This window comes from Camellia sinensis, chromosome 6, assembly GCF_055761805.1.
Source record: "Camellia sinensis isolate YWXY chromosome 6, ASM5576180v1, whole genome shotgun sequence".
Lineage (NCBI taxonomy): Eukaryota > Viridiplantae > Streptophyta > Magnoliopsida > Ericales > Theaceae > Camellia > Camellia sinensis.
In genome coordinates this window covers 91,989,905-92,013,523 of record NC_138966.1, presented here as the reverse complement: position 1 = coordinate 92,013,523, position 23,619 = coordinate 91,989,905, and the positions used below count along the sequence as shown (strand labels likewise).

At 39.7% G+C, this 23,619-nt stretch overlaps 2 protein-coding genes and 1 long non-coding RNA gene across 17 annotated transcripts; 2 read left to right on the top strand and 1 right to left on the bottom strand.

Annotated features, from left to right (window-relative positions):
- Positions 1 to 237: 237 nt before the first annotated feature.
- On the top strand, positions 238 to 9,766 carry LOC114295591 (L-2-hydroxyglutarate dehydrogenase, mitochondrial-like). Of its 15 annotated transcripts, none has more exons than XR_014332652.1 (8): positions 238 to 459; positions 583 to 631; positions 817 to 904; positions 7,208 to 7,383; positions 7,535 to 7,997; positions 8,337 to 8,400; positions 8,688 to 8,847; positions 9,434 to 9,766. XR_014332652.1 is itself a non-coding variant. In XM_082874208.1 (7 exons), exons 5-7 carry the CDS (start codon positions 7,990 to 7,992, stop codon positions 9,548 to 9,550), a joined length of 285 nt encoding a protein of 94 aa, XP_082730334.1. In that variant the 5' UTR covers positions 238 to 459; positions 583 to 631; positions 817 to 904; positions 7,208 to 7,383; positions 7,561 to 7,989; the 3' UTR covers positions 9,551 to 9,766. The 15 variants fall into 15 exon arrangements, 13 of the variants coding, with proteins under 13 accessions (XP_082730334.1, XP_082730329.1, XP_082730333.1 ...); XR_014332651.1 differs by having other exon boundaries at positions 7,002 to 7,383; XM_082874208.1 differs by lacking the exon at positions 8,337 to 8,400 and having other exon boundaries at positions 7,561 to 7,997.
- Positions 9,767 to 10,029: 263 nt separating this feature from the next.
- LOC145792774 (uncharacterized) lies at positions 10,030 to 10,957 on the bottom strand. Its single transcript, XR_014332653.1, has 3 exons — positions 10,820 to 10,957; positions 10,638 to 10,732; positions 10,030 to 10,317 (listed from the first exon to the last, which is right to left on the bottom strand). It is a non-coding gene; the product is annotated as an uncharacterized LOC145792774 (long non-coding RNA).
- A 1,987-nt stretch (positions 10,958 to 12,944) lies between these two features.
- On the top strand, positions 12,945 to 13,343 carry LOC145793416 (uncharacterized). Its single transcript, XM_082876240.1, has one exon. It carries the CDS (start codon positions 12,945 to 12,947, stop codon positions 13,341 to 13,343), a length of 399 nt encoding a protein of 132 aa, XP_082732366.1.
- The last annotated feature ends 10,276 nt before the right edge of the window (positions 13,344 to 23,619 follow it).

The window sequence follows — 23,619 nt, the reverse complement described above, 5'->3', positions numbered from 1 at the left end:
AATGATATAACTCAGTATTATGATATGAGGTTGCAACTAAAAAAGAAAAGAAAATGAGTTGGACTCCCTAAACGAGCCATCCCCTTTGACTCCCTCTCTTTCTGATTGGCTAATTTCTTTTTTTTTTTTCTTCTCCTTCAATCACCACCGACCACGTATGTGTGGGGTGATGGAGGTGATAATTGGAGGGGTCTCAATCATTTCCAAAAAAAAATTTAAGTGATAACCAAACAACACATCACATAAAATATGACCAAAGAACTCATAATTTATAATTAAAATATTGTCATAACTAATAAACCCCCCTTTTCCTTTATGATATTCCTCATTTGCCCTAATTTTCTTCGACGGAGACAGACACACTCTCTCTCTCTCTCTCTCTCTACACTACCCATCGTCTGACGATCTACAGGAAACGGCGATCGATCTACACACGGCGATCGATCTACACTGACTGAGGTATCTCTCTCTCTCTCTCTCTCTCTCTCTGCTTTCCTCTTCTTCTCATCTTCTTCTGCTTTCCTCTTCTTCTCTTTTCTTCTCTTCTTCTGAGTCTAACCTGTTTTTTTTTTTTGGTTCCAGTTCTAAAACTAGAGAGGTGGTTAGATTGATCGATCTACTACAGACTGAGGTACCCCTCTCTCTCTCTCTCTCTCTCTCCTTCTTCTTCTTCTCTTTTTTTCTCTTCTTCTCTGAGTCTATTCTGTTTGTTTGTTTTTTTTTTTTTTGGGTCCAGTTCTAATCTTTTAGAGTCTAATCTATTATTATTATTATTATTATTATTATTATTATTATTATTATCTTGTTTTGTTCCAGTTCTAAAACTAGAGACGTGGTTAGATTGATTGACAGTGTTAGGGTTCTACACACAGAGAAAGGAATACAGAGAGAAAACCACAGAGAGGTTTGGTTTATTTTTCTTGTTATTTGCTTCTGCAGTGGATTTTGTGAGGGACTTCATAGAAAAAATATTAGATTAATTTTGAGATCTGTGATGGTAGTTTGTTTGTGTAAAAATGAAATTTGAATTAATCTGTTCTATTCTGAAGTTCAGAATCTGTTTTGATTCAGAATCTGTTTTAATCTGTTCACAATCTGGGATTAATCTGAAGTTCACAATCTGTTTTGTTATGTTCTGAAGTTCACAATCTATTTTCTTGTTATCTGTTCTGTTCAAACTTTGATTCATAATTTGATTCACAGTCTGTTTTGATTCATAATTTGATTCACATTAAATTAGTGATCCTTCCTCAATCCTTCTTCAATCCTTTGATTGATAATTTGTTTAAAGATTAAACTTTGATTCATAATATATTCATAATCAAAGTTTAGTGAACATCAAAGTTTAGTCAGTGAACATTAAATTTTGATTCATAATTTAGTCATAATATATTAATAATCAAAGTTAGACTTTGATCCATAATTTAGTTTAATTAATCTGTTCTAAATCTCATTGTTCTGTAATTTAGTCAGTGAACTAATCTGTTCTGTAATTTAGTTTAATTTAGTCGGTGAACATTAAACTAATCAAACTGAACATTAGTCAATGAACATTAAACTTACTGATCCTTCTTCAGTTTAATTTAGTCAGTTTAAACTAATCTCATTAGTCAGTTTAATTTAGTCAGTGAACATCAAACTAATCTCATTGTTCTGTAATTTAGTCAGTGAACATTAAACTTTGATTGATCTTACTGATCCTTCTGTAACTAATCAGACTTACTGATCCTTCTATGCTGATCCTTTTCATCTTACTGATCCTTCTGTTCTGTAACTAATCAAACTTACTGATCCTTCTTCAATCCTTCTTTAATCTGTTCTGAAGTTCATAATCTGTTCTGAAATGATTTTTTATTTGTTCATAGTCTGTTCATAATCCTTAGGGTTGATAATGAAGAAACTAGTTGTGAAGGAGTGAAGGAGGAAGAATGCTTGATGAGGACACTGGTTGCTCATATTGATTATATGTATACCCAGAAGCAGCACCATGAATCTCTCTTTGTTTGTCTCTTAATTATAATCACTGGCTAGGATTCTAATATTTGTGTTTATATATCAGTTAGTATTAGCATAATAATAAAGAATAAAACATGTTTCCTATGTTTTCTTTGTTGTTGTTGTTGTGGGTATTTTAGTTCATTTGCTATTGTTTTTGATTCAGTATCTTTAGATTTTCCTCAAATTTCTAAAAGATGTAACCTCAGATCAAATATTGAGTTTCTTGAAAAACAACCAGTAAAATCTTTAACGGAAACTATTATTAATTTCATTGTTTTTTTTTTATGCGTAAAATCTTTAACGGACACTATTATTCAACATCTTTAATCTGGGCTAAAAAACTTGATTTGGGAAGGATCTTTTGGCTTTTTTGACTTTTTTTGTGAGAGAAGAGTGTAATAATTATAGATTGGATATGATGTTTTGTTTGTTGTGGCTAAAATAGCCTATTTTGTCTTTTGTGGCTAAAATAGCCACAAACCAACTTGCCAAACGGACCTATATATATATATATATATATCAATTAATATATTAATTAATGATGTAACATAATTTAAGATATTTTTAATATTTATAATTTGTATAACGGTAATGTTACATATTCCAATTAATATACTAACTAGTGTAATAACACTAATCATACATTATTATTAACCATGCTTATTATACAAATTACAAATATAAAAAACTCTTAAATTATGTCACATCATTAATTGTTACACTAGTTAGTACATTAATTGGTGCATATAGCATTATTTTTTGTTTAATGAATAATACTATATGCACTAATTAGTATACTAATTAGTGTACCAATTGATGATGTGACATAATTTAAGAGGTTTTTTGCATTTATAATGTGATTAATGAGTGGGATCAATAATAATGTCATAACTAATATTAGTACACTGGTTAATATATTAATTGATACATATAACACTACCGTTATTTAATGAATGAGATCAATAATAATGTCATAATTAATATTAATACACTAATTAATGCCTGTAACACCATCCAAAAAATGGCGTCGCAAATAACCTGGTAAAAAGAGTAAACGACGGTGTTTTGCAAAACATTTTTCCTACTAAATTCCCTCCTATTATCATTTTTGCTACCCTAAATTACAACTCTTCTCTCTCCCACTCTCTTCTCGCCGCCGACCGCACCCATCTGCCGGTTGTCTCCTCCGCAGTCGTCCATCTCCGGTAAGACGGCTCGCTGCCCAGCTTGACAGTTTTCATCATCTTGTTTAGTGAGAGATTTAGAGATTCTTCCGAAAAAAATTTTAATTTCGTGTTTCAAATACCTAATTAGGGTTTTGATTTTATGCAATTCTAGGGTTTAGCGCTTTTGATTTGTGTGTGTGTTTTTACATATTCGGATTCTAATCTAGATGAATTCTGGTAAACCATGAAAATAATGCTTGATGTCATGTAAAAGTTATTGAGACTTCAGGGCTAGTACATGTTTTAGCGAATTTTATGCTATATATAGGGCCTGTTTGGTGTAGTTTTTTTTTTCTTGGTTAATTTTTTCCTTTGGTTATATATTCTGCATCATTTTTTGGTGCATTGTATCAAATTTCAATCAAGCCCATTTCATGTAATTAATTATTTTTATAAAAATCACAAGCTTGTATGAATTTCTCTCACCAATCCGAATTTGGGCAGCGAGCCGTCTTACCGGAGACGGACTGCGGAAGCGACAACCGGCAGATGGGTGCGGTCGGTGGCGAGGAGAGAGTGGGAGAGAGAAGAGTTGTAATTTAGGGCAGCAAAAATGATAATAGGAGGGAATTTAGTAGGAAAAATGTTTTGCAAAACACCATCGTTTACTCTTTTTACCAGGTTATTTGCGATGCCATTTTTTGGATGGTGTTATAGGCATTAATTATGACATTATTATTGATCTCATTCATTAAATAACGGTAGTGTTATATGTATCAATTAATATATTAACTAGTGTACTAATATTAGTTATGACATTATTATTGATCACACTCATTAATCACATTATAAATGCTAAAAACCTCTTAAATTATGTCACATCATCAATGGTACACTAATTAGTGCATATAGTATTATTCATTAAACAAAAAATAATGCTATATGCATCAATTAATGTACTAACTAGTGTAACAATTGATGATGTGACATAATTTAAGAGTTTTTTATATTTGTAATTTGTATAATAAGCATGGTTAATAATAATGTATGATTAGTGTTATTACACTAGTTAGTATATTAATTGGTATATGTAACATTACCGTTTTACAAATTATAAATATTAAAAATATCTTAAATTATGTTACATTATTAATTAATATATTAATTGATATATATATATATATATATATATAGGTCTGTTTGGCAAGTTGGTTTGTGGCTAAAATATATATGCTATTTTAGCCACAACAAACAAAATATCATATCTAACCCATAATTATTACACTCTTCTCTCACAAAAAAAGTAAAAAAGCCATTCTCAAACCAAGTTTTTTAGCCCAGACTAAAATAGCAAAAAAGGCAATTCACTTCCCAAACGGAGGCATAATATATATATTTTTTCTTCTAATTTGAATAATAAAATATTTGCAACAGGATGAAAATTATGTTTTGATAAAAAAGAACAAAAATAATAAATATATTTGATGAGTGATGGGTGGGGGTGAGCAGCGGATATACCGATCCGCTAAAACCGACTGAACCGAACCGATCCGCCGCATTTTGGACGGATGCGTGATGACGAACGGACGGTTGTGGATTGATTTTCTCCAATCCGCCAATTTGGCGAACGGATGGCGGATTTGAGGTTCATTTGGTCGCAACCGAACCGCCAAACCGCGAGCACTCTTAGTAATTTATAAGACTTTGTGTTTTCAATTTGTTTAAATATTTTGTTTGTGTTTTCAATTGAAAAAAAGTTCAAATATTCTCTTGAAAAAAAGTTTTCAACTTGAATATATTTTTTAAATTGAAAAAAATAAACGTATTATTTATCTATATTTTTTGGTTTTTAAATCTAACTCTAAAAGCAATAAATAGAAAATATGATATATGCTGATTGGTTTTTGTTTTCAAAAATATATATAAATGTAACAATACAGAGACATACAATCTCTACTATTGCTCATGGTTTTGGTGGTTTGAATTGTTTTTATATTTTAAGAACTATGAAGCACGGATACTTCAAAAGGGGTGACGTATCCGTATCGGATACGTATCGGATACCGATACTCCTCGGATACTCGCGGATACGTATCAGATACTTCTTAAAAGTATCAGATACTTTTTAATTAATTTTTTATTAATTTTGAAGTATCGGATACTTAATTTTGAAGTATCGGATACTCGAAGTTATATATTGCTTATAATATTTTATTTAGTTCTTTGATAAGAGGAATATAGTGAGAGTTAAAGTAATAGAATTTGTCAAATTGATGTATCCTTGTTGTCTCTTTCACTTCTCTCTCACTTTTTCACTCTCTCACGTTTCTACTCTCTGCTCTCATTCTTTTTTTGGTGTTGGCATGTAAGGATGATGTTTAATTTGCATTTGCATTTGCTTTTAGTTTTGGATGTTTTATGAATGTTTGAGCACTTTTAGGTTAATAGGAATCTCTCTCCGTATTTATTAATTTCCTTTAAGTTTTATTTTCATGCATATTACATTATTAAAATTATATAAAAAAAAAAAATTATGAATGTATCCCCGCTGTACCCGTATCGTAGTTTTTCAAATTTTGACATATCGCCATATCCACATCCCCATATCACCATATTCGTATCCGTGTTTTCTAGGCTATCATTGATGACTTAAAAAAGTATATTTGCTGAAATTTTTATTTAAGAATGGTTTTTTGGCTTTAGCTAAGGTCTTGTGATATTCAATGATGAAGGGGAACAAGTTGAAGACTCTTGACCTTGAAGACTCTTAGTTTTATAGGAATCTTTCTTCTTTATCAAGTTGTCTTTTGCTTTAGGTTTTATTTTTATGCATATTGCATTATTAAAAATTGTTAAAATAATATTTTTTACGAACGTATCCCCGCCGTACCCGTATCTTATTTTTTCAAATTTTGTCGTATCGCCGGATCCGTATCGTATCCGTATCCCGTATCCGTATCCGTGCTTCCTAATTTAAGAACCATAGATTGTAATATTTTATGTGGATGAGGCATTCTGTGATTGTAATATGTGGATGAGGCATGCAGTGATTGTGATATTCTAAAGTTTCAAACTTTTTTTTCTTTGGATGAGACATGCAGTAATTGTAATATTTTTTTAAATTATTGACTGTAATATTCTCTCTCTCTTTTTTTTTTTTTTTTTTTTTTTTTGTGGAAGTGCATAAGTTGAATTATGTTGAAAATTTATAAAATTTCAAACCGCCAAACCAATTCGCATCCATCCGCTGAACTGCCAATCCGCTCAATCCATATCCACTGGATTGGCAGACGGATGCGGATTGATTTTCTCCAATCCGCCAATCTGGCAGACGGATGACGGATTGAAAGTTCCGTGGCCGCAATCGACCCGCGCCCACCCCTACTCAGAAGAGGTGAGTGTAATTTACCCTTGATTCAATTATAACTAGGTGGTGTAATTTGTCCTTTCTTATATTATGTTTTTATTAACTCGACATTTTGTTCTCCCTACTTTTCTTGCTACAATTCTTCTTCCATTTTTTTTAAACTTTGGTTTTCTTATGATGTGTAAAGTTGAAATTTGGTTTTGTTTTTCCTATTTTATCAAAAAAGAAAGGAGGAAAGATAGAGAGAGTTTGCACTGCTAACATACTGCCATTAGGGGTGTTTGGGCTAGAAGTTGCAATGTATACAACACTTTTGAAACTATTTAGTAAAATATAAAACACTTTTGATAGTCACAGCGCAGCTTAAAACTGAATTTAACTGAAATCCCAAGTTTAAATCACAATTTTATGCTGAGTTGGCAAAATATCCATTTGGAAACCTAATTTCCATGGCCAACTTAAAATCACAGGTGGAATGGAACGCCAGATTTGTCGTTGAAATTTCAGTCCTATTTCATTTTGTATATTAGAAAGATTTGTCGGTGAAATTTCAGTCAACTCATTCTGCAGGCACTGTTTTGTGTTAAAGGAAGAGAATTGCTGTACAAGTATTGCAAAGAACATGATATTCCTCATAAACAGATTTGTAAACTCATAGTTGCTACTGGATTTTCAGAGATTCCAAAGTTGAATAGTCTGATGAATCTTGGGATTGAAAATGGGGTTGACGGTCTGAGGATGATGGAAGGTTATGAAGCCATGAGAATTGAGCCTGTATTGCAATGTATTAAAGCTTTATTATTGCCCATGTCAGGAATAGTTGATACCCATTCCCTAATGTTATCTTTAGTGGTATGGCCTACTATCTTTCTTGCCCCTTGTTAATCAAATGCCAAAACCTAACTTGATGGGTTGTTGTGAATGCGAAAATGGAATTGTAACTTACCTATTCTCTTATCTTATGCTTCTGATTTTACCATGGATTACAAATATATATTGACAGGGATGTCACTCGAATTGTCGGCTTAGGGGGAAGCTGAGAGTTATGGAACAACGTTCTCCTACAACACTACTGTGATTGGTGGTCATCGTGAGGGAAATACTATTTGCCTTCATATTTCCGATAGCAAGGCTCTTGAAAATTGGGATGGGAAATCTCTGTTGTAGCCTGAGCTTGTACTTGTTCCGAACTTTGTAGTGAACTCTGCAGGCTTGAGTGCTCCGTCCCTTGCAAAGCGATTCGATGGCATAGATAGTGAAGTTATTCCTTCTTCCTATTATGCTCGTGGTTGCTACTTCACTCTGTCAAATGTTAAATCTCCACCTTTCAAGCATTTGATTTATCCCATTCTAGAGCATGGTGGCCTCGGAGTGCATGTTACTCTGGATTTGAATGGCCAAGTCAAATTTGGCCTTGATGTTGAATGGATTGATGGTGTTGATGATATTTTGAGCTTCATGAACAAGTAATCTTTCTGTATTCCTTTGCTCTCACATTACATTTTTGAGAATCTTTCACATGGTTAATTGTTTATACTTGATTGTACAAGATGCTTCGCACACGTGGGGAAGAGAGCGAACACCCTATGGGATCTTCTTGTTCAAATTCCAATGTGACAGCCTGAGTGCAAATTTCAACAATATTATGTATATAATTGTTTTGAATTTCTAACAAATCTAGCATATGGAACTTGCATGTGGTGTGGAAGCAATCACAATTCCGCACATGCTGTCTCAGCTGAAGCTGTTCTTCTAGGGTTTTCTAAAATCTCTACATTGCTCTGATACCATGTTGAAATGTGTAGAACCGGATAAAGAAGAAGGAGAAGAGGGGAAGACGTTGGAGGAAAAAGAAGAGGGAATACGGGGGTTCGCTCCCTTGTAACTCTTATTTATACTTAAACCATGCATATTACAAAAATACCATTTGTACCAAAAATAATTACATTCCAACACTTCTAAAGAGTGAAAAAAATTTCACTTCTACTTTGTGCCTGCAATCCTTTTATTTGTGTAGTTTGTTATCTTAGTTTCAGCAAACTAGCAAGCCATGAATCATGCATTGACTTGTACATTTCCTGTGCTTTCCTAAGTAGCAGTTCTGTTTTTTGGTATACCTTTCATAAATAATGTTTGTATTTTCTCATCTTATTCAGGTTTGATTACTCCTTACGCACAGATCGTGTAAACCGATTTTACCCAGAGATAAGAAAGTACTACCCTAGTCTGAAGGATGGATCTCTGGAGCCCGGATATACTGGCATTCGACCCAAACTTTCTGGTCCCAAACAGGGTTCTGTTGATTTTGTCATACAGGTTATTTCTTGCTCACTCCGTCACTGCTTAACTTCATTCTCTATTGTGCTTGCCAACCTCTTTCAAAATCTTGAATTTGTATCTATATATGCATTGCATGTTCTCAGAAATGCTAGTTTTATTCGTTGCATTTTGGAATTTTTTAAATGGAACTTTGTCTATTGACCAATCATGTTGAACGGCCTGCCCTGCGAAGTTCAAACATACTCTTTGAATTATGTGATGATTTGTTACCAAAATAATAAGCACCCTATGCCCCTAATGAAGTCGTTAAAACATAAAAGTGTTCTTTCATATGTGAAGTTACATACCCCCAAAGCTCTAGCATTAAATTTCTCCTTAGTGGAGCCACGAATATGAAACAAAATCCGTCCTAATTTGTCATGAGTTGGAATCTTATTTTCTTGAACTTTTGGTACATAAAATTTTACTTTATATTTATTTGATACATAATCAAACTAGCAAATATGATTGAACTTTATTTTCAATCTAATTTCTTTTGTCCAATTATTTGGTGGATGGAGTGAACAATTGTTTTTGGCGAGTTCACATCAGTTGCAAATGCTTTTTTTTTTTTGGTTGGCAGGGAGAGGAAATTCATGGAGTTCCTGGCCTTGTAAACTTGTTTGGAATTGAATCACCAGGTCTAACTTCAAGCATGGCAATTGCGGAGTATGTTGCTGGCAGATTGTCAAGATTGTAGACCACATCAAATTGAGTCAAGTTCAATGCCCGCTGTTTTATTTGTTTTGTTTCAGTCAAAGAAAATTCAATTGGTGAAAAATAGTGAATATGAAAGTTTCTTCAACTATGCCAAGTGTGCTGAAGTCTATCATTTTGCTACATACCACATACAAAGATCTTGGTGGTTATATCATGTATGCTATTCATGTATTAATATAAACAATGTTGATCCAAAGTCCAAACTCTGTTTAATTCAGGTTCCAATCCAGGACACCGAGAAAAAAAATAGTAGGCTTTGTTTGGTTTTGGTTCAGACTGAAAAAGCTATTTTTTTTTTTTTTTTTTTAACTATTTAAGCTGAAAAAGAGCCTGTTTGTTAATCATGATGTAGAATCCTCCACTTTCCATTAATTAATCATGAATAATGAAAATGCAGCACCTTTCCAAGAACTCTTATTCCATGAGAGAGAGAGAGAGAGAGAGAGAGAGGAGATAACATAGCGAAAGTAACTTTCCAAGAAATAAGTAAGATCACAGAACAATTTCTGGTAACTGTAACTGAAATGTAAGATCAAAAATTTCCAGACACAAAAAACTACAGACTATGAATTGCTACAGGTATCGTCTTACCAGCTGATCACGCAATTAGAGCCACAAACAGTTATTTTGTTCTTGATTTCTCAAACTCCACACGTAAACACCTTCAACAGCTAACCACGTGAAGCTGACTGTCGAGTTTTAGACCACATAACGGTACCTTCACCTCATTGACAATATCCCAATTCTCTGAAACATACAATTATTAATTTAGTAAAGTAGATGGGAACAACAAATCCAACAAGACATTGAGCTTCCGTTTGGGAAGTGGGTTGGCTTTTTGACTTTTTAGTTTTTTTGACTATTTTAGCCTGGGCTTAAAAGCTTGGTTTGGGAAGGGCTTTTTGGCTTTTTTAAGTTTTTTTGTGAGAGAAGAATGTAATGATTATGGGTTGGATGTGATGTTTTGTTTGTTATGGCTAAAATAGCCTATTTTATTTTTTGTGGCTAAAATAGCCAAAAAAGCTCAAACCATAGCTTCCCAAACGAAGCCTGAGAGATGGAGCCACCTTCATCGTTTTCGGTCTGGCCGCCACTTGTATACTGGTTTGGAGGTTGGACATACAATCTCATCTTCACGAAGTTTGCGTTTCCGCCCCTTTTTCTGCCCCAGTAAATGCATTTATCTATAATTGTGGTATAAACCCAACAGCCGATGACACAATTAGACAAATCCAAAATGTCAATATACCTGTAGTTCTTTCTGCATAGCCATATCCATGTATAATTTCTCCAAGTCATTCACTCTGCCTTTTCGCGCCTCCAGCTCTCTGTAGGAAGCAGCTGTTTTCCTGCAAATACTCGAAACCACAATATTTTTAAATATATGAAGGGAATAAACGAGAGCCATGCCCCATTTTATTCTCTATTCTGTCTACAAAATGAACAGCAGATCATGTCAACAATCCCATGGCCATTGGCCATAATACATCGCTACATTGGTTAGCATGGTAGACTGAATTTGAAAACAATATAATTTTTACAACCAACAAACCCATTTTGAGTATTAGTGGTCCACATTATCCCTAGTAGAGTTCAAATCCATTATTGAATTCAATATAAATCAATCAAAATCAGAGAAGAAAAAAAAAATTCTTCTTAGCTAGTTTTAATGAAATATTATGAATGTAGAAATATCAAAACAGATGCTTTAATAATCACCTCCATGAATGACAGTTCATTTTCTAAATGACAAAATTCACAGCATGAAATTGATCAGTATCCAATAACATATTGAACAAATCATTTCTACCTTTTAATTTGATCAGGCAGATCCTCAAAAACAGGCACCTTTCCAACTTTTGATGTTCGCAACTGCATCTCTTTGGCATCCTCCCTGGAAGGTAATAGGAAACAGAAACAGAGAATCCCAAACATGTCATTATAATGAGAAAAATGAAGGATTTGCAAAATAGACATGATGGCATCTTCCAACCAAATTGCATTATGAACAAATAATATTAAACATTGGGTCTTGCAAACAAGTGCCCAGCAATTCAAGAAAAAAAATTGTATTCAGATGTTTGAACAAACTAGCTTGTAATTAATGACAACAATTTAAAAAAAAAAAAAAAACATTTAATGCATCCTACTAGAATATTTTTTTAGTTTCCAATATTATCCTTTACTTAAATAAGTTAAACTAAAACCTAAGCCCTTACAAATTCATAAAAATCTCATATAACCTTCATCCATCCATAATTCAAAGCTATGAAGCTAACAAATCTAGAACTACATATTGAGCTAACAAATTTATCATGCCAATTTGAAGCTAACAAAATCTAGAACTACACTTGGAGCTGACAAATTTATCATGCTAATTCAAAGCTAACAAATCCCATTGGATTTAAGAGTGTTAGAATACTTAATTTGTTCTTTTGTTCTATTGTTAATATCTACTTAAGTTGAGGGTACAATTGTCATATTACTATGTTACGGTTTGTATATATACTGATGTAAAGTTGAGGCACTATGATTATTCAATATATATAAAACTTCTTTTTCTTCTTCCTCCTAAATCCCAACTCTAAATTCCTTCATTTTACATTCTAACTTGGTATCAAAGCGACCTATTCTTCATCAAAAAGGTTTCTACGGACTCTGGAAATCAATCTAAGGTGACCCAGACATGCTGATGTCATCAGCCGTATGATGACATCAGCATGACGTAAGCACTGTACAGACGGGTCCTTCACCCCTAGACTCGAAATTGCCTATTGAGATTTATGGTGATTTTTGTGAAATTTTTTGATCATCCCTAATGTGAGTTTTCGATTTTTGAAAGTATTTTCATGTTTTTGGGACTGTTTTTCAAATCTGCTCTTGGGACTGCTTTTTGCTATTTTTTCTTGTTGGAATCTCTTCCCTAGGAACCGAAAATCATAACCCTAGGGGCCCTTGATCTTAATTTGTGATTTTGCTACTGTTGGGTTGATGTTTTGTTCAATTATTGCCTATTTTGTGGTCCAGCAGCACTGTTTCTTCAATTCTACCTATTGAAAGTTCCTATACAAGGGCTGAAATCTTTCTAGCAAGGGATATTTGTCATCTATTTCTTGATTTCTGCTTTTGAGTTGGTGTGTTGGTTTAATTTGGGTCCAAATCTGGTGGCAGACCTGTGTTCTCCTCACTCTTGCCTATTTTTGCTGCGGACTTTCGTTTTTTTGAGCTAGTTCTGTGTCTGTTTGCAAGTAATTTGGGTCCAAAATTGTTGGTGCTGGTTGTTGTGGGTATTTGTTTGCAAGTTTTTTGCCCCTCGTGTTGAAAATTTTGTGTGATTGATCATTATGGTTAAGATTGAGGCTAAGGCTATAACTATGGGTAAAGATGATGACATGCCCAAATCTATCACTACCAAGAAATTGAATGGTGCCAATTATTTGACTTGGACCCACGCCATCAAGATTTTCTTACGCGGTAAGAAGAAGTCCCGCTTCATTAGCGAACTCCCTCCTCCTACTGATGATCAAGCTTATGATGATTGGTGTAGTAAGGATTCTTGTGTTATGGGTTGGATTTGGCATAGTCTGGAACCACATGTTGTTACTACCGTAGAATTTTGTGATACCTCTAAGGACATTTGGGACTCCCTTGCCGAGTCTTTTTCAAATCAAAGTAATGTCTCTCGGGTCTATGAGTTATATGAACAGATTTCTACTATGCGTCAATTTGGCCGGTCTCTTCCTGATTATTATAGTAGTCTCAAGACTTTGTGAAATCAGTCACTATAGCATCGACCTTTCACTACTGATGTGACCAAGCAGAAGCAACATTGGGAGGAGTTTATGATGACTTCTTTACTTTCTGGCTTAGATCTTGAGTTGCGAGGGTTCAAGAATCAGATTCTTGCCAGTGAGACTTTACCTTCAGTTGCCAATGCCTATTCTAGACTATTAAGCTCTTCATTGGGACAAGCACAATCCACTTCTAGGTCCTCTACTTTATCATCTTCTGCATTGGTTTCTAGTAGTGGTGATCATGGGTCTACTCGCGGGGGTTTTCATGGTTCACCTAGTTCCCGGGGCTCTTATTATGGTTCACGAGGCTCTCGTGGAGGTGGACCTCGTAGTGGTGGCTTCCGTGGTAGCAGTAGTAGTGGACCTGGTTCTCGTACACGTGGTGATCGCAAGTGTACTCATTGTGGTTCCCAAGGTCATACTGAACCTTGGTGTTCACAGAAATATAGCAAACCTAATCATGTCCATCATGTTATGGATGTCCCATCCTCACAGTCTTCCTTGTTCTCCACTGGCTCAGATGCTTCTCCGGTTATTCTCATGAGACACTCACTACTCAGATTAGTGAGCTTACTGCTCGTCCAGTCTCTCCAACCTAGTCTACCTTCATCCTCTACTGCTACCATGGCTAGTTCAGGCAATATTGCATGTGTGGCTAAGTCCCCTCAGCTTTGGCTCCTAGACTCTGGTGCTAGTTCCCATATCTATGGTAATTCCTCTCTTTTTGATACTCTTAGACCTATTGATCATACCATTATACTTGCTAATGGATCTTCTCGGCCTGTCTGTGGTCAAGGTCCACTCCATCCCTTTCTTTACCTTCTAGTCTTTATGTTCCTAAATTTCTATTTAATTTGCTTTTTGTTAGCCAATTGACTCAAGCTCTCCATTGTTCGATAACCTTTTCTCCTACTTCATGTGTTTTGCAAGACCTCCAGACCAAGAGGATGATTGGTTCAGGGCATAAGAAGGATGGACTATATTTTTTGGACACTGAGACCTCTCCTCATCCTCCATTTGTTGTGTTGAATGCTAGTGTATCTCCTCTTCAGTGGCATTTTCGCTTGGATCACCCCTCCTTGGCCAAGCTCAAGTTCATTGTTCCGGGCTTGAGTCATGTTTCTCAGATTAAGTGTAAAGCCTGTCAATTTGGGAAATATCTCCGTAGTTATTTTCCTAGTCGTAGTGTTAGTCGTGTGTCTAAGTTGTTTGCTCTTTGGAGTCCTAGAACTCCCATTGTTAATGGGTTCTTTTATTTTGTTATTTTTGTGGATGATTACTCTCGGATGACTTCGTGGTTTTTAATGAAACAAAGATCTGATTTGCCTCCATCATCTCTAAGTTTTATAATAAAATCTTTACTCAATTTGGCCAACGTATTAAGATATTTCGATATGATAATGCCTTAGAATATGTGCAATCTATTGTAACTACCTTTTGTGATACTCATGGTATTATCCATCAAATTAGTTGTTCTCATACATCCCCTCAAAATAGTGTTGCAGAGCGGAAACACTGCCATTTGTTAGATGTTGCTCGCACCCTGATGTTTAATATGCATGTCCCCAAACAGTTTTAGGGCGACGTAGTTCTTACCACTTGTTTGCTTATCAATCGCATGCCCTCTAGTGTTGTACACACATCTCCCTGTTCTCTGCTATATCCCACAACATCTCCTTTTCCCTCGCCTCCTCGCATTTTTGGTTGTGTGGCCGTTGTCCATGTTCTTGACCCTGGTTTGGATAAGTTATCTCCTAGAGCACGCAAGTGTGTGTTCTTAGGTTATTCTTGCACTCAGAAAGGGTATTAGTGTTATCATCTTGAGTCACGTCGTTACTTTGTCAGTGCTGATGTTACCTTTTTCAAGTCTACTCCATTTTTTCTTCCTCTTAGTAACAGTTATCTATTGATCTTCTCTCTTCTCGTGAAGGGGAACCAGCTTGTCTCACTCTTACTCTTCCCTCTTATACGTCTTCTACATCCACACTTATATCCCCTCCATCTGCTCTTGCTTTTACCCCTCCTTTGCAAGTTTATCAACGGTCTCATGCTCATCGTATTGTGTCTTATGGCCCGACCAGTTCATCTCCTTCGTCTGAGGCCCCTGTTCCACCTGTTGATATGCCATCTGATGACTTTCCTATTGCACTCCGCAAAGGTAAACGAACTTGCACTCAACATCCTATTACTCATTTCGTTTCTTATGATCGCCTCGCTCCTGGTCTTCACTCTTTTGCTTGTAGCTTGTCAAGCATTTCCATTCCCCGCACCTATCAGCAAGCTATCTCCATCTCTGGTTAGAAGCATGCCATGGATGAGGAAATGCATGCTCTTCATCAGAATTAGACGTAGGAACTTACCTATCTGCTGTTTGGAAAATCTATTGTGGGTTGTTATTGGATCTATACTGTTAAGTATCTTCCTGATGGAGCTATTAAGCGACTTAAGCCTCACCTGGTAGCTAAAGGCTACACCCAGACCTATGGTATTGACTACTTGGAGTCCTTCTCTCTTGTGGCTCGTCTTAATTCTGTTCAGATTCTTCTCTCTGTTGCAATTAATCAGTCTCGGCCTTTATATCAGCTTGATATCAAGAATGTCTTTCTCTATGGTGATCTCCAAGAGGAGGTCTATATGGATCAGTCCCCTGGGTTGTTCCTGGCCAAGAGCATCTTGTTTGTCGATTGCGGAAGGCCTTGTATGGTCTCAAGCAATCCTCTCGTGCCTAGTTTGATCGCTTTAGTGTTGTTGTGCTTGTCTATGAATTTCACTGTTCCACCTTTGATCACTCTGTTTTTGTTCACCACTTGTCTACTGAGAGTATTGTTCCTATTGTCTATGTGGATGACATCATCATTTCAGAGAGTGACTCCACTAGTATTGATGATTTGAAGCTGTATTTGGGACAACAATTTCACACTAAAGACTTGGGCCTTTTTCGATATTTTCTTGAGATTGAAGTTATCCGCTCTTCTCAGGGCTTGTTTCTTTCTCAAAGGAAGTATCTTCTTGATCTTCTTACTGAGACTGACCTCTTAGGCACTAGCTCCAGTGATACTCCCATGGATTCTGGTGTCAAGCTTGATGGTGACACCGGCGACTTATTTCCCAATATTGGTCGTTATCGTCGGTTGCTTGGGAAGTTAATCTATATCACTGTCACTCGTCCAGATATTACCTATGTTGTGGGTGTGGTCAGTCAATTTATACATGCTCCCCGTCAACCCTATTTTCTGGTTGTGTGTTGTATTTGCAATACTTAAAGCGTGCTCTCGGTCAAGGTTTGCTCTATTGCCCCTCTTTCTCTTTGTTTGTTACTAGCCTCAGTGATGCTGATTGGGCTGGTAATAAGACTGACCGCCGTTCCACATCGAGCTAGCGTGCTTTTGTTGGTGATAATCTTGTTACTTGGCGTAACAAGAAACAAACTGTTGTTGCTCGTTCTAGTGCCGAGAACGAGTATCGTGCCATGACTCATACTGTTTCTGAGATGCTCTGGGTTCAGTCTCTTCTCCAAGATTTTGGCTTTCTGTTCCCACTCCTATGACCATGTCTTGTGACAATTAGGTTGCTATCTTCATTGCCAATAATCTTGTGTTTCATGAACGCACCAAACATATCGAAGTTGATTGTCATTTTATTCGTGATCTCTTACTCCGCAAATAACTTGTGACTCTCTATGTTCGTTCTGAGGACCAATTAGGTGATATTCTAACCAAGCCTTTGGCTCAGCCTTCGTTTCATCGCTTATCTGTCAAGCTGGGCATGTTCGATCTTTATGCTCCAGCTTGAGGGGACGTGTTAGAATACTTAATTTGTTCTTTTGTTCTATTGTTAATATTTACTTAAGTTGAGGGTAAGATGGTCATATTGCTATGTTAGGGTTTATATATATATTTGACTGACGTAAAGTTGAGGCACTATGATTATTCAATATATATAAAACTTCTTCTTCTTCTTCTTCCTCCTAAATCTCAACCCGAAATTCCTTCATTTTACATTCTAACTAAGAGCATTGTACGAGGGCGAAATATCCTCTGCTTTCCGTACTCCTTGCACTCCAAGCTTCTCTTGACGGCGTCTACCTGGCAACACAGAAACGGTGAGCTGCTCGGCAGTGGTGTGCCGGATAGACCCCCCGACGATCAAGTCAGTCCACTTGAGGAAGAAGAAGACTGATAGAGCGATTCTCTTTGGGGAAGAAGTTGCATACCTCTAACGTTCACCTTCCTCCACTATTTCTAGGCTGGCCATGCAACCCCAAGATCGTGCGCGCACCACCTCTGTTGTCCTTCCTTGGACAGGTGGCAGTGCTCGCCTCTCACCACCTTACGCGTGTAAAGATTTTGTCCTCCAACTAGTACATGCGGAACTGCCAAACGGTATTGGTGCGTGCGTGGAGCAGATGTCCTCCCCCTCACGCCATTGGCCCAGGTGGCACACTTAACCGGAGTACCATGACCAGCTGGTTCCCTGTGGAGAATTGCCTCCTCAAACACATAACCGAGCTAATGAACGCCGACCTGCCCCTTGGCAAAGGGGCCAAAGTGTTATGCTCATGGCCGGGCTATTTATGATCGGTTCCAACTGACTGAACGACCATGAAGCACGCTGGACTTCCACCGTTCTTCATTCTTGATCGCATGAAGCCCATCCATCTCGGCCGATCGGTTAGGCGCATGCCGACACTAATCGCACCTCAAGTCCAGTCCGGGCTGCTCTCAGCTTGGTCATCAGACATTGCTGCGCGCTCGGCCGCGTTATAGCTCGGCCAGGCATTGGTTCGTGTCTGGCCGGTCGACCTTTCCGGCCGTGCAAGTCAGGCCGCTAGGCCGAGCAAGAGAGGAGTTTGCTCGGCGGTGTGCGGTTCGTCATGATCGGCGTTATCGTAGCTCGGCCGTACTAACGCGCAAATCTCCCCTCTCAATTGCCCCTTAACCCCATCCGACCTAGTCGTGACTGGGGTTACCATCGTGACCGAGCTAATGGATGAGTTGCGCCATCACCAAGCCGAGCATGATTGGGGGCATATCTATCGCCGAGCTGTCCCGTTTGGTCGGCCATTTCCTCTGCAGTCTCATCAAAGGTCGTACAGCCATACTGACAGCCACGTTTCCAGTGCCACGTGGCTTCACACCATTGGGTCGTGCAGCCAGCTGTTCTGCACGCGCAGAATTCAAACGGCGCAGCCGTTTGGAGTTCCTTCCCCCCTCTTTTGTATTCCAACGAAGGGCCTAAAACTCTTCACTTTTCACCTTCTCTTCCACACAAACCCTAAACCTCCCAAACCTTCGAACCTCCAAGATCACTGCCATTACTGTCTCTGTGCTACATCCTCCATTTCAGATCCTTTCGAAGGCCGCAATCGAGCTCTCGAGGTTGCGTTCACCCTCGCATCTGTCCCCCTGGTAAGTTACACTACCCTCCCTTGCATTTTCTATTTCTGTTTCTCAAAATTTTTTATACACGTTCTTCATTTCCGTGCCACTGTGCTTCGTGTTTTTTTGTTTGTGACCACCAGTGCCCCCTTTCTTTGCTTAGAACCTGCATACCCTAGGGCAAATGGGAACTTTGAGAATGGAAGGCGCCTCTGAGCCCCGTTCCTCCTTGGTTCAAACGAGTTCGCCCCACTTCTGGGATGAACAGTTTAAATCTTGGTAGAACCGAGCTAAACGCTCATTTAGATCCATAGGTAGAGCTATAGCCGAGCAAAAATTAGTTTGTGGCTTCTTACCGAGGTCGTAACCGAGTTGAATACTCTAATTAGATTGGTAAATAGGAACGCACCGAGCTGTAACTTGAGGTCTCCATTTCAAAGCCTAACCGCGCTGAATACTCCATTAGATCTGCAAATAGAAATGAACCGAGCTAGGAAATCGACCAAGTAGTCTAGCCGAGATAGGGGTCAGGCCGGTAAAACACCAAAAATCCTTCAGTGAGCTATTTCCAATAGGAGCCGTGGAATTTATGCCGCGCTAACCCTTGGCCTCATTTTTTAACAATGCAGAACAAACTAGGACCGATCAGTTCAGTCAAGAACCATCACTGGTGGAGCTCAAAGACCGAGCAATTACACCAAACATTTTTGTTCGAGGTACAAGTTAGTTCACCAAATAAAACCAAGATAGATGGGCAAGTACCGATTCATGGTGAGCTCGCCCGGTGCGATGGCCGAGTTTCGTAGGGAGTACAACATCCCAGATGACGTCGTCTTAGAGCTCGCCAAAAAGGGAGACACCCCTTGGGGGGATCTAGACCGGTGCCCTTTCACCGTCGTATCAATAGTAGAGGAAGGGCTCCGCTTCCCGGTTCAACCATTGATCTGCAAATTTTTGAGGCAGACAAGGCTTTGCCCGACCCAAGTTTCAAATAACACTCACAAAATAATAAACGGGGTCACCGAGCTGAACCGGAGGCTCGGTCTCAATCTCGGTTTGGCCGAAATTTTCCATCAGTATAGTCTAAGTGGAAATAAGAGTGGACTTTGCTGGTACCTCAAAGTCAAGAAGGGCCGAGCAAAGCTAATAGAGGGCAACCTGGACAAGGAGACCAACGACGACGACTTCTTGTGGGTGTCCGGTTGTTATGAGGACACTGAGGCACCCATACCGGGATGGTATATTAGAAAGGATTTTGGCAGTGCCGGTGAGTCGCTCGGCTGACCGCGCTATTTTCTTTATGCATCAATTACTTTCCATGCCGATCTAACGCTTGTCTTCTTTTTGCAGATAAGCACCTAGCAGCAGACTACTACCAGGCCAACCAGGAGGCCATCAGAGCCTTGCTGTGCCATCCTGCCGAGGAGAGGGAGGCTTCAAAACTGCTCGGCTTCGAACAGACCTACCACTACACCGCACCGCGCAAGAGCCGGGTTACCAACTTTCTGTGTGCGCCAACCCCAGAACCAGATCCAAACCTACCACCGATCAGGCTTGTTCCACTCACCGCCGAGCAAGAAATGGCGAAAATCAGGGCCATCAAGTCCATGATCACCGGGGAAGAAGACGTGTCCCAAAAACCAGAGGCAACCGGGGGGACATCCTTCACACCAGCCGGGCAACAAGAAGGGGCAGTACTGGCACTTGCCAGCGAACAACCGACTGGTTGGTCCAAGAAGCGGCCGAGGAAGGAGCAAACCGGGCCGCGTCTGGCGGATGAAGACTCCACTGATTGCGTCTCTACCGAGCTCGGGGACCAGACCGAGCAACCACAGACCGGCAAATCCAAGGGCCCAACCACCCCCCCGGTCTGGGCACCCGAGTTCAAATACCAGGGCCGAGCAGTTTCTGCTGAAGACTCTGTCTACGCGGACAAGGACTACTCGCTTGGTTTCAATTTGACCAAGGGGTTGATCTTGCCCGCTGATATGAAAAAACACGACGAGCTTTCCGACCTTAAGGTCCTCCGCTCGGCGGTAAAATCCATAGTGCTGGTAAGTTCTCCATTCTTTGCATCAAACTGTTTGCTCGGTTTTTGCTTGGTTTCTCGAACACTAACGATCTCTCGCTTGTTTTCAGGCCGCGCAAAAGAACTATTTGGCCCACGACCGAATGATCAAAGTGCAGCAGAGCCTGCGGGATGCAATAGCTGAGAACAAGGCCCAAAAGGCCGAGATAGCGAAGCTTAAGGCCGCGCAGGAGGTAGTTGAGGCCGAACGAGATAACCTGAGCCAAATGGTCGACCGAGCTGAAACGGACAAACAGCGGCCCGTGAAGTCGACCAAAGCCTGGTATCTCGCCGAGCTGAGGAAGCTGCGCGATGCCCATAAAGAGGAGAAAGATAAGGCGGTTAGCGACGCTGAAGACAAGGGCTATGCTCAAGGCGAAAGAACGTATGAACGGCAGGTGCAGGCGACCAAGGACATCTTTTTCCAGTGCGGTTGGAAAGCTGCCGTGGAGAAAGTTGGCCTTGGTCAGGATGCTGACATGTTCCTACATCCGCCTGCGGCCTTCATACCGCACTATATGCAGGCCTATGCGAGCGCTGCACAGAAGAGGCTCATAGAGGAGGCCAAAAAGGAAGCCGCGGAAGAAGTCGCCGCCGCACAACAAACCGAGCAAACTTCTCCTGAAGCGTCTCAGGATGCTGAAGATCAAGTAGCCGATCGGGAGGTTGTCACGGTGGAGGTCGCGGATGATGAGTTGGAAGTAGGCCTGCCCGAGCATAGTCCTGAGGTGGCCGAGCAGACTCTGGAGGTCGCCGAGCAGACGGTTGATCTGGAATTGGACTGAAATGCCTCATCCTATTTCCTGTTTTATTTTCATTTCTTGTCTTTCTTTGTTTAATGTAACCGGGCTAGGGCCCCACAATTGTAACGCAATTTCCTCAATCAATGAAATTTTGAACTTTTTGCCCGTTTAACTTATATTGCTTTTTGGCTTCGACGTGCAAAATTTCCATTAACGTGTTCAAACTTCAACTAGCAGCACGGCTCCTTTGGAATTTCAAACGCACCTTTTAATTTGCCGAGCAAAATCTGCTCGGCTCTAAATTGAGGGCTCAAGTATGGGGCCGAGCAAAAACCAACTCGCCCTTTCAGTTGGGTAGATCGCCAACATTTCACTTCTGCCGAGCAATGTCAGCTCGGCTTCTCAGTAGTTGGACAAAACACCAACATGCTAAATCTAGCCGAGCAAAGTCAGTCCGGTCGCTACATTGGGCAAAACACCAATGTTTCATTTAGGTTGGTCATGTTGCCAACATTTCTTTTTCCGCCGAGCAAAGTCAGCTCGGCTTTTTATCGACTGGACAAAACTCCAACATTGCGAATTCTGCCGAGCAAACTCCGCTCGTTTTCCATATTGGACAAGACACCAATACGCCAACTGGGTTGAGCAAAATCAGCTCGGCCCTTACATTGGGCAAAACACCAATGTTTCAGTTAAGTTGGCCATGACGCCAACATTTCAACCGGGCGAGCAAAACCAGCTCGGTCCCAATGCGAATTGGTCCATACGCCAATTATGTCGTTGGACAATGCACCAACTGTTTGCGCGGTCTCCTTGCCCCTGGCATCCATAATTGCCTGGCATCCTTGCGATAAAGATGTAATACCAAACAACAAGAGGGCTATTTTTCATTACAAAAGCATTGCTATCTTTTACATCAAGTGCCAAAAGGCTAAGGGTCCAGAAAAGCTAAACAACACAAGCAAATTACATCTTAAAAGTAAAAGACCTTAAGGTTGGACATATTCCATGGTCGGGGGACAACCTTGCCATCTAAATCTTTCAGATGGTATGCCCCTTTACCAGCAAGACCAATCACCTTGTATGGTCCTTCCCAATATGCACCGAGCTTTCCTTCACCAGGGACCACTGTTTTGCCAAGTACCTTTCTTAATACCCAGTCCCCAATCTTGAACAGCCTGGGGTGCACAACCTTGTTATACTTTTTGGAGAGTTCTTGTTGATAAGCCGCTATGTGGATCAATGCTCGCTCCCTCCTTTCTTCAGCAAGGTCCAACTCCAATGCCACCGCTTCATTATTCAGATCTGGCTGGAAACTTTCAGAGCGGATGGTTGGCATGCCAATTTCCAACGGGATGACGGCCTCCATGCCATAGGCCAAAGCAAATGGTGTTTCCCTGGCTGACTGCCTTAGCGTAGTGCGGTATGCCCAGAGCACATTAGGGAGTTCTTCAGCCCACTTGCCCTTAGTCTTTTCAAGCCGCTTCTTCAGCCCGTCCCGGATGGTCTTGTTTGAGGCCTCTGCTTGACCATTTGACTGAGGATAGGCCAGTGTCGAATTATAGAACTCGATCTTCAACTCTTCGCAAAACCCGTGAAAGAGTTTACCGTCAAATTGAGTGCCATTATCCGAGATGAGGGCCTTGGGTATACCGAAACGGGTGATGACGTTTTGCTATACAAACTTCTTCACGTCCTTTTCCTTTATGGACGCTAGTGGCTCGGCCTCAATTCACTTGGTGAAATAGTCGGTAGCGGCGATGAAGAACTTGCGATTGCCCGACGCAGCTGGGAGTGGCCCAACAATATCCAACCCCCAAAGCGCGAACGGCCAAGGACTTGTGAGAGGGAGCAAATCTCTAGCCGGCTGGTGGATCTGGTGGGCGAACTTTTGACACTTCTCGCACCCGCGAACATATTTTTGAGCATCTGCCTGCATGCGCGGCCACCAATAACCCTGAGAAATTGCTCGGTAAGCCAAGGATCTGCCTCCAGTATGGCTGCCACAGATGCCCTCGTGTATCTCGTAGAGGAAAGCCTCCACCTTGGTGGGGTGGACACATTTC

What these genes read in the sequence shown, in the direction of transcription:
- LOC114295591 (XM_082874200.1), top strand. Translation starts at nt 8,321, where the DNA reads ATGTTGAAATGTGTAGAACCGGATAAAGAAGAAGGAGAAGAGGGGAAG. An exon ending in AAAGAAGAGGGAATACGGGG is followed by an intron (nt 8,401 to 8,687) that starts GTTCGCTCCCTT and finishes CATCTTATTCAG; the next exon opens with GTTTGATTACTCCTTACGCA. An exon ending in CTGTTGATTTTGTCATACAG is followed by an intron (nt 8,848 to 9,433) that starts GTTATTTCTTGC and finishes TTTGGTTGGCAG; the next exon opens with GGAGAGGAAATTCATGGAGT.
- LOC145793416 (XM_082876240.1), top strand. Translation starts at nt 12,945, where the DNA reads ATGGGTAAAGATGATGACATGCCCAAATCTATCACTACCAAGAAATTG.